The sequence below is a fragment of the Epinephelus moara genome, chromosome 2 (assembly GCF_006386435.1).
Source record: "Epinephelus moara isolate mb chromosome 2, YSFRI_EMoa_1.0, whole genome shotgun sequence".
Classification (NCBI taxonomy): Eukaryota; Metazoa; Chordata; class Actinopteri; order Perciformes; family Serranidae; genus Epinephelus; species Epinephelus moara.
This window is the reverse complement of record NC_065507.1, coordinates 34,180,586-34,191,483: the sequence shown is the minus strand read 5'-3', so window position 1 is coordinate 34,191,483 and position 10,898 is coordinate 34,180,586. Positions and strand designations below refer to the sequence as shown.

Below are 10,898 nucleotides of genomic sequence, written 5' to 3'. Positions count from 1 at the left end.
ATGACATCCACTGTCAGTAACATACTGACTATGGATAAGTGCCTGTTACAACCCTACTTAAAAAAAGCTGGACTACCCCTTTAACACCAACTAAAACACAAGGATCTCAACACACCAGCCTGTTGGTGTGGGAAGGTAAAGAGTTTCAGAGACTGAGCTGTTGATAGAAACAATGGAGTGTTATTATTTCTTTTCTTTAAATCAAAAGGTTGTGCCTGCAGGGATCATCTACCACAGGGAGAACCACAGTCTGTTAGCTACTGTCGGCCTAGTGCTGCTGGTTTACCTGCTGTTTTTAACCTGAGATTGAGACTGGACTGAAGCAGCTGAGGCTGAGAGAAAGTACACATGACCTTTAGTAACATACCGATAAACTGACACTGATAACCCTGAAAAAAATACAGTATCATTAAAAATACAAGATCTATACCATTGTCATCTAGATTTGGTATATACTTTTGTGACTGTTTAGAAATAATTTTGGAAGTAACCCTAAGCAGATATAAGTCTTTCATGGCTAATTTCTGTTACAGTATTGTGCCCTTAACCTTCTAATCAAAGTGTGTCTGTAATAATACAGGGTCAAACAAAACTGGACTTTTATCCAAGAGACCACAGTTCATGTCCTCTGTTAAATCAAAAGTAAATATTGTGTTAACATAACGTTACATAATTTATGCACGGTCCTTGCACAATGGCATCACTCAAGTAACATTAATGTCACATCATGCTATGTTACCTAACAAATGTACTTATTTTAACCAAAAACATGATCCTTTTTTTAAACCTAACGACAGTTTTGTTGTCTAAACCTAACTGGGACCATTTCAAAAACATTAATCACATGTTACAATGTGTTTCATTGGTGCTTCACATAAAGACATTAAAGTACGGCCTTTGTGTCTCTATGAGATGCCGAGGGCATGTAAATTATTTGACGACCTGGGAATGAGAATGGGTTGGTTAAGGAGATAACTGTGGAGAAAGTGAAACCTATGATCTGAATGTTCGCTGTCATGACTTTTACTCTCATTGACCTCACTTCTATAGTGAAATAAATAGTAAAAATAAACTGCTCCTCATTTTTCTGGGGACTCCCTAAAACCCTTGGCAGTCCCCGCACCTCAAAGATCAGCTGTTGGTTCTTGATTTTACAAGATCCAAGTGAGAGAAGTATGCATATTAGTTTCTGTTTGATTGAGAATGCATATATGTAACTGGCCACAGTGTGCATTCTCTTTGAGCACTTTCATAGCTGTTTTACTGTATTTCCTTGAGCCCTCCTCACAACATGAAAGTGAAAAATTTAACTAAAAAAATCATTTAAAAAAAGTAGAACGATTTAGGAACTTTGCTGGATACTCAATTCAGTTCCTATGTTGGGTCACATGCAAAAAGTGTGACTCCATGTAGACTTCCGATGTTTGGAAAGTGATCAGAAGAAAAACATCGGGTTTCAGTCACACCTGAGAATGAAAACATTTACAACTGCAGAGTGAACACGATGCTCCTTGTAAATGCATTTTACTTAGAGATAAAAGGAATACAAATTTTAATTGAATTACCTTAAGACTAGCAGTCAGCAGAGACTTTCTTTTTGTTCAACATTTTAGGAAATGTGCCAGTTTGTTTCTTGTTGACTGATTTCTCTGTCATGTCTGTATGGTAAATATGTAGCTAAAGCCGGCAGATGATTATCTTAGTTTAGCATAAAGACTGTACAGAGCCAGGGTGGCTGTTTCTCCCTGGTTTTAAAGGCAACAAAGTCAGTCAACCAGCATCTCTAAAGCCCACTAATTAACACGGTAAATGTTGTTTGTTAAATCCTTGTAAAAACATTGTTAAATCCTTGTAAAAAAACACACACTTTGCATGAATTTGCTGTTTAAGGTGGGGACATGGGCCAGATTATTTCTTGGCACATAACCCCCATAAAATGATACACATTTATACATATATTTGTTTTGATCACCTTGTATTACTACTATACTGTTATTGATATGTTCTGTTTTAACAGCAGTAATCCTGCTTTCTTTCCCAACTCTTTTTAAGAGTTTGAAAGACTGATTTAATACATTTTAATACTAATTAAGGCCTTACTTTAGGTTAATGAATAAAATGCCTTCATCTGCAGTATCTGCAGAAACCCCGTGAAAAAATAAATTTGTTATTATTATATAAAATGGCCAATTGTTGTGTTTACACTCATGCTGTTGTATGGATTAAGCGAGATACTGCAAGTGAGCAAAAAGCACATTTCCTAAAATGTTGAACTACTCTTTCAACAGCAGCAGTCCCAATGTCATTCATGTGTGTCTCACTGAAGAGTAAACTAGAGGCCTTTAACATCCCTTAAGGACATGGTAAATTGATTAGTGACTAAACATACAAAAAGCAGGTTGCTTTTAGTTCTGCTGACAAATGAAATTCAAAATTATTCTGCTGTTTCACTTCGGTTGTCAGTGCTGGGGAAAGAAAATGTAAAATTGATCTCACCTTGTGACCGGAGATCTGCTGATTCTCTCAGGTTCGTCTGTGACCCTCAAGAGGAAGACAAACGTATCCGTTAGGAATCAATCAATTGGCCCATCACGTTTTCACACCAATCCCCCTTCCAGCCCCGACCCCCAATCTCACAACACACACTTCCTGTTTTAATGCTCCAAACAGCTGCATGGCTATGTCAGTCAATCCACGTAACTCACAACACAAGACTTGACAACTCGTCTTTAAATCACAGATGGATCATCACCAACCTACACTCACCACACTGGAACATTGAATGGATGTGACAGAACAAAATGTCAAAGTCACCAACAAAACAAATGAGAAGGATAAACAAATGTAGAGGGAGTGGATCCAGAGCAGAGAAGCTGTTCTTAAGACACAAAACACGTGGGGCCCTATTTAAACGATCTACAGCACATGATCTGAAGTTCAAGGCGCGAGTGAATTTATTTAGTCATCACTTCATTTGCCCATACATGTGTATAAAAGAGACAGTAAGAAATTAAGAGTTTGAACATTGTGCAGGAGAGGTTAGAAGCAAAAAATGGCTTATAAAGATACCTCCAATATTAAATTACAATAATCATACTTAAAAAAAGAAAAAGATTAAAACAAAGATGACAACTGATTAAAGTTTCAAGCCTAAGCAGTATTACAAAATTTATAGTAATGTACTAATGACCAAAAAGCTCATGTATACAAGTTGAGATGCATTACAAAAGAATCAATGAAGTGTTTAAAATCTTTGCAAACTAGAGTCTTTTTCAGATGTTTTTTAATAGCGATAATGTAGATGTTGACTGTAGTGGTGGAAGCAGAGTGCTGAGATGGACCTCTGAATTTCTATGACTATTGATTTAAGGAATTCTGCAAATACAGAACATAAAACTCCTTAGAGTGTCTTGTGGAATATGAGTGAATGTGAGTGTGAAATTTAGGGCGTGTCCAACCACTTTTCCTAGTGAAACGGTGCATTATCTGGGCGCAGAGTAAGACTCTAGGGACAAAGGGGGTTGTATTTAGTACCTTGATTAATCATAGATGTGTTTTGGGTGCATCTGTATGTGGCACACTGCTATTTACATGGTGGATTTGACAATTGGGGAAGCAAGCTGCTAAGAGTAATACAGTAAGAGCATTAACATCACTACAGCAACTATTGTGGGATATGTAAGCAGCAAAATTAAAAACTGTAGTTATAAACGTGACAGAGAAAACAGAACTAAACTTTTAGTTTCCGAAATAATGTCATTACAATGCTCCTCGTGCATAAATGTACACAGCATCTCTCTTTATGGGGAGTTGGACAGCAGCGCTGCAGCTCTACTGTGCTCTCTGCTATGTTCACAGAGTGTCATTAATACTGTCATTAATCTGGAACAAGGAAGTAATATGGTGGAGAATCATCTTTGTGGCAGACGTCTGGCTCTTTCCTGCCCAATTATTGTCATTGATATCCCTCTGAACATTTTAAGTATGTATCTAGTTTCTATTCAATATTAAAATCCTGTAGGATGTGTGCTTTGGAATAAAGTATCTTCTGCTCCACCCAACAGGCTGCTACTGAGTGTGAAGCTGCTTATTGCACTTTCCTTTCATGGCCACCAGGGGCTGCTGTTGCTATTTTCTGTGTGCAGACTAATGGCTTCTTTCCAACCAACCTGGCAAACTGATCTCTATCCTAGGAACTGGGGGTGGCTTAAAAGTGAGAGTAGGAAGATTTCACTGATAGATTTTTTTTTTTTTTTTTTTTTAACTGAAAATGAAACCTACTCTAATGTGACCCTGGCTCTGACCAAGGAGCTGCTGCAGGGCTGTAGCTTTAGATCTAAATATAAGTTTAGACTGTGTCTCAGCTTTTTGACGGATGCTGCCTAATGTGTCACCTCTCTGACAGTACCATCCACATAGATGATCACTGGGATACGCCTCAGCATTTATGATGTTATCTAATTATCCAGCAAACATCTGGAGGATGATTCCTTTTGGATTAAAAACACTAAACCTCAATCCAGCAACCATGTTGGGAACATCTGACCCTTAACACCACTGTGTTGCTGAATGGATGGGTAGCTTAACAAGTCTTTACAAATATTGCATCAAGACATGCCTGTACTCAACAGTGATTATGTGAGTACTTTGTGACTGGAGAATTGGAGGTGTGCAGACTAGATTATATGACCTTGCCTTTCTTGTCGGGGTAAAGAAAACGAGTGAGAAACACTTTGTTCCTCCCTCAGAGACAGATGCCAAGGCAAGTTGTGTCACATCCCTTTGGAAGAACAACAGTGGCAAAAGTGTTTGTAAAGTATGAGTATGGAGTGACAGACTGGACAGACTCCTGTGCATGAAGTTAGTGAACAATGGGAGTTACTGTGAATCTACAAATTTTGCTGGTAACAAGATGTAACTAATAGAGTGGTGCAGGAATGAGCCCTAAAACCTGGAAATGAGTTAGCAGTTTAGCACTCCCAGTTCCATCATCTTGAAGTTTGTTTTTTTAATGGGTTTTTGGTTAGATGTCTAAAATAAGGCCTGTGGTTAATACAAGCTTAAGAGACTTTAATGTTTTATTCTATGACATAAAATATGTCAGTAAATACCCCATTCATGAATTCTGAAGCTTTAATGTGTCTTTAAAAGTAAGTTGCCGATATTGCTAAATGAGACTACAGAGTGTCATCACACCAAACACGGCTTTACAGCATCATTGTGGTGGTGATGTTGAAGTCATGCGACTGTAGTGTAGTTTGTTTATAGCCTAAGGTTTGCTTTTTACTTCAGGTAATTGCTATTACTTTTTCAAATTAAATAACGCAATTACTGAAATTTAAGTAGTCTTGTTACTCATTACCTTTGTCTTGATCATAGCAGATAAATACAGACTATTCCCCAGATTTTTTTCTGGGTCATGATCTAACGTCACCTGACCTTATGGTGACGCAGTAAATGCCGTGAGTCGTCAACATCATGCTGCATCCACATGGATTCAAGTAGACAGTAGACAGACAATAGTTTCGGTATGGTACAGGATAAAACAGTCCGATGGAATGGACGGACGGCAAAACAAAACACGCATGACGATATGTTGCTATGGTGATGACGTATTGTTTACAAAGCACAGAAGAAATATGTTAAATAAAATGAATTTGTGTCTCATACTTTTTAGAAAAATAGTATTAAAACTTGTGTTGCTTTACTTGAAGCCCTGTCCAGGCCACAATAAACATACCTATTGTCTTTTACTGTTCCACTACTTACTTTTCATCATAGTGATATTGGGTACATAGATAATATCATAGATAAAATGTGACAGCTGTCTTGTTACACACTACACCACAGCAACACTAAAATAATACAGCTATGTGCATAAATAAGAGAATTTAGGCAGATATTTAAATGTTAATTTCCCCAGTAACCATAAACTTTTACATGCAGTAATTGGTAAGGTAATTCAGTTACTTTCAAAGAAGTAACTAACTAATGTCTATTTTTCAGTAACTTGCACAATCTAGTTAGTGACTATCTGTATATGAACTGTACAGTATGAGCTCCAGATTGTGTGATCTGTATAAAGGCTGAGAGGAAGAAGAGCAGAAAGTGACGGAGCGAGAGAAGCTAGCAGCAGTGTAACAGGACAATCTGCTTGTATCTTGAGGGAGAGCTGTGCAAGATCCCTGTTTAAGAGGAGGATAAATCCTGGTTACATAACTAATCCTGATTTAAAACGGCAGTGACGCTGGGTCAGTCAGTCAGGATGACTGGTGCAGGCTTCTTACAAGCATTTAGTTCCTGCAGAGGGCTCAGACACATGCTCTGTGTTCTTAATGTCACAGGTTCAAAGCTACAATGATGCAGACTGAACCATCTTTACTCAGACCTGAATCTTTACAACGAAACTATGCCAAACTAAAAACATGAGGACAGGTCTTTTTTTTTTTTTTTTCACCCTGACCCAGTAATGCCCACTATATTGCCAGTAGTAATAACGTCTGTTTCCTCAAAGACAGTAAATGAAACTATCACTTCTCTTCATCCTTATTTTCCATATCTTCACAGGGTTGTTCATTCCAAAAATAAGTTGTGTGAGTGTGTGAGTAACAGACAACAGGTCCATTAATACCTAATGCTATCATTCAATATGACTGTCTAGAAATAGGGGTAAACTTTAACACCCATATCGAAAAATCAAACCAACGTCACTCCCTGTCATCCCAAAAAACCAAAACAGTTATTGTTGGAAGCAGGTTACAGTGCTGTGCCACCTACAGCCTGTAGTGAGTGCTACAGTATGAAGCCCAGCCAGCAGAGACACAAGCAGTCCAGACAGACAGACAGACATTCAGGCAGACAGCTGCTGATCAGAGTTTGAGTCACATAAGCATACTGTTTTGAGACAGAGCTGCTCTACAGGAAGACACAATCCTGTTAACTGAGGTAAACGTCGATGGACACAGTCACAGAAACTCAAGTTTGCTGAATAAGAAGAATAAGCTGGGATTAAACTGGGCCAGGGCTCAAGTTTCCAAGTCAAGTCTCTAAGGGCCCTGACGCACCAAGCTGTCAGTCTGCTGTTGGTCAATGTTAGGCCGTCAGTGTTCCATCATATTCCTGCTGGATAATGTCTGCTTGTGTTATTGGTGATTTTTAGTGGTAGAAAGTGCCGCTATTCTCTGTTAGTCATTACCCTGCTGCAATGACGGTGCAGAGACAGTGAAAGCGCGGATGTGGAAGTCCTGATAACGCTGACCAATTGGAGCAGACTGCACTTTTTTGGGAGGGGTCTTGAACAGACAGGCGCTACGACGTCTCCGACAGAAGGTGAATATAGGTGTTCCAGCACAGACAGTATGAGGAGTTTTTGAACTTCCTGATGGACCATGCATGCATTTGAAGAGAAACTACAGAACCATACTTCATGTGGAAAATGTAAACCAAAAAACAAGAGAATTTAATTAACCTTATCTTGTATTTATAAAGTAAAACACGTTTTCCTGTTCACAACGGCACAGGCAGGCTTTTCTTGGAGCCAGAGTCCCGCATGTTAAATTGTACTCAACCACTGATTAAATTCCTGCTTATAGGGAAGCTTTGCCTCAGATAAATGTTTGTGTAACTAAACTCCAACCTGCAACAGACAGCGAATGAGGGGTAGAGGGGATGACAGGGCACTGGCAAGCAGGCAGACAGTCAGACAGACAGAAGCAGCAGCCAGAAAACATGGGAAAGGAAGACTTACTAACTGTTTTTGTCCCCTGTGGGAGGGTGCAGCCCGACATGGACTTGTTTGAGCTCTGACGTTTAGAAGGGTCAAGAGTGACCCTGGGAGGAGAGAGGAAGAAGAAGAGAAGGAGATGAAGAGAGGATGAGAAGAATGGATATAAAAGGAAAATTAACAGCAGAAAGTCAGAGAGACATTGAACAAAAGAGAAAGCAAGTGAGGGGGGATGACAATATAGAAATGACAGACAGTAAGAAGCACAGGTAGGAGAGGCAGAGAAGTACAAATCAAACTGTATGTACTGTAGTTGAGGTAAAAGAAGGACAGAAGATTGGCAGGTGACTGGCAAGGAAAAGCAAAAGTTGTTAAAGAATCAAACAAACAGATAAAGCAACAATAAGCAGCAGAGAAGAACTGACTGTGAGAGACATAGAGTGAGTCCACCTGAAGAGCAGACCTGGGTCAAATAGGTTGATGTTTGTTTGTACCAGCTAAGAGTGCCAATATGGTGGAGTTTACTGCATCAGGAACACAGCTGATGACAGAAGCTGAAAAGTGCAGGTTACTTAGTTGGATGTGGATTTTTTTCTAGAATTTGCCATAATGTCCAACTACATAAATAACAGGTGTGGATAGAGGGCTGTCACACAACACACTGTCTGATCCATTGTTGAATCGTATTACTCTGAGATTATCAATTATTTTTATCGAGGGCTATTTCTATGAGGGCTGTCTCATTTGTTGTTTCCTGTAGGATGAGGCAGACAAATTTTCAATAGCAAATGTTTTAGCAGAGAAACGAAAACGAAAAGAAAGGAAAAAAACAGACACTTAATTTTGGTTAAGCAAGTACAACAAACAAAAGGAATCATGTTTCATCACTATTAGACCCAGGTCTGAAGCCTGTTAAGCTGTATCATTAGAAAAGAAAGGCTGGTAGGTTAGTACTGGTTAAGGAAGAGACGGTGAGAGGCAGCAAAGTTAGCTTAATGACCTTCATGTACACGTTTACAGTTAAAGAACTACACTGTCCAGTTAAAAGCCTATAAACATAAAGGCTTTCAAAGGCAGTAATCTGCCATCACGTCACTACTTGTGGATGATAAGCAGTAATCATCAAACACATTCAGTCCTTAAAAATACTTGCAAATGTTTAAATGAGCATTAAAACCCTGCTGTTAAAAGTTGATCAATAATCCGTTATCGTTCTATCTCTTCCTGTTTTACCGATAGTCACATCTCTCAACAAAAGTTTAACTCATCCTTTTTAAACTTCTTTTCTGTCCTCCCTTTCTTTCTCTCCCGGCTTCTCCCCTTACCTGCGGGTCAACTTGGAGGTGAGTTTGCTTAGCAGGTTGGTTGTGGCCCGGGTCCTGGCGTGGGGCAGCGGGCTGGCGTCATGGGACGGCGTCGGGGAGGCTGGGGGAGCATGGGAGGGAGGGCGTCGGTCTCTGATCTGCCCTCCATGGAAGGTGCTCCTCACCGTGGATCCCCTTGAGAGGCGAGAGGAGGGCGTCGAGGACGAGGAGGAGGCCCCAGAGGCACCAGCAATGCTATGGGTTGAGGGGGAGGCGGGGGGCAGGCGGTGGGATATGGAACTGGGGGGAGGCAGGGGGAGAGGAAGAAGAGGAGGAAAACCAAGAGTGGATAGTTACAAGATCATTCCAATTTTAAGTACAAGAATTGCACAGGAATCATATTACTGATCTCTTCAGCATAAATAGAAAAAAAATACTGGAGGGTAACTTTGTCAAGGTACACTATCACTACAGAAATACAATGCAGACTGTTCAAGTCAGTGTAAAACAGTCAAAAGACTGAATCTCAATATACATTTGATGTGCTATTAAGTATATACAGCACCAGGAAAGTGTACTGAGTAAATCCCACACTGGGTGTGTTTACATGGGCCCTAATATTTCACTAATGAAGAAAGAGAAAATAACTGGGGTACACCCATGTGACTTACTACTAAATTGTGTTAACAGGTAGAAACACTTCTTGTCTTTGTGTACTTTGTGTGGTGAATGAATTTAACTTTCTCAGTAATTTTAGAGGAAAAAAAAAAAACCCTTCTTCTGTTATATTTCTGACAGATTAGACTCTTCACAGCGGGTGAACCACTTCAGACAAATCAAAAAGGTAATTCTAATTAAATGCTGCTGGGCATGTAAACGCACATATTTTTTACTTTATTTAATGTCCATGTGAACAGGTTATTTGGAATCAGAATGATTTCAATCAGATTAAAGAAATACTGTCCAGCAGGCTACTGACTCTCACTTTGTCAAACACACGCACGCGCACGCGCACGCGCACGCACACACACACACACACACACACACACACACACACACACACACACACACACACACACACACACCTCTCCACCCGACTCTCTGGCTCGCTGGTGGCCTGAGGCTACTTTTCATAACGCTCTAGATAACACCCACACACAAGGTTCAAGTGGGGCAGAACCATTAAACGAGTTAAGTTGAAGCACAGCCGTTGCAGAGCAAAATCGTTTAACATCAATGTGAACTAGCTGCCTACTGCAGCTCACAGCAGGGGGGCACACTGGGGATGGGGGGAAGAGAGGAAAAGAGAGGGGTGGAGAGGCTTGAGAGATGAAGACTGAAAAAAAGAGAGGAGAAAAGGAAGATGAGAATTTGAATTGATGCAAAAATGGGGAGAAGTGTAGATAGGGTGAGAGGAACTAACAATGTTCAACTCGTTTACAAAGAGCTCCTGAGATTTTAAATTTATGCTTGTGTCTTCTTTCTTCTCTGTCACAGCATGATGCTTGTAAAAGTTAAAAGTAAAAATCATTCACATGACAGTCCTGAATAAAACAGTTGAAACTATCAGGAGACTGATTTGTGATTATATCAGCTGGCCTTACTTCATTAGAGATGATTTTTCTAAATATATTTGTACACGTGCATTTAAATGTGCTTCAAAAGTTTTAGTAATTTCTAGCTAAAGATGGATATAGATACAGTGATACTATTGATTGACAAGGATTAATATAATTGAATAAGAGTGTAATAGTATGTACATAAAATCCAGGGCCCGTATTCACAAAGATTCTCAGAGTCCTCTCAGAGAGCTCCTAACTTAGCCTAAAAATTCCTAGCAAGGAATCTTAGCTTAAGAGTGATTCAGGAAG

At 39.6% G+C, this 10,898-nt stretch overlaps 1 protein-coding gene across 4 annotated transcripts in view; it reads right to left on the bottom strand.

The window, feature by feature from the left end:
- mark4b (MAP/microtubule affinity-regulating kinase 4b) overlaps nucleotides 1-10,898 on the bottom strand; it is a 72,089-nt gene that overhangs the window by 6,204 nt on the left and 54,987 nt on the right. The window contains exons 15-17 of one of the 4 annotated variants that reach the window (XM_050064575.1): nucleotides 9,049-9,327; nucleotides 7,748-7,830; nucleotides 2,497-2,541 (exon numbers count right to left, since the gene is read on the bottom strand). In XM_050064575.1, coding sequence (XP_049920532.1) covers nucleotides 2,497-2,541; nucleotides 7,748-7,830; nucleotides 9,049-9,327 — 407 coding nt within the window. The remainder of the gene's footprint in view (nucleotides 1-2,496; nucleotides 2,542-7,747; nucleotides 7,831-9,048; nucleotides 9,328-10,898) is intronic. The other 3 variants (XM_050064596.1, XM_050064585.1, XM_050064566.1) reach the window with 3 other exon arrangements.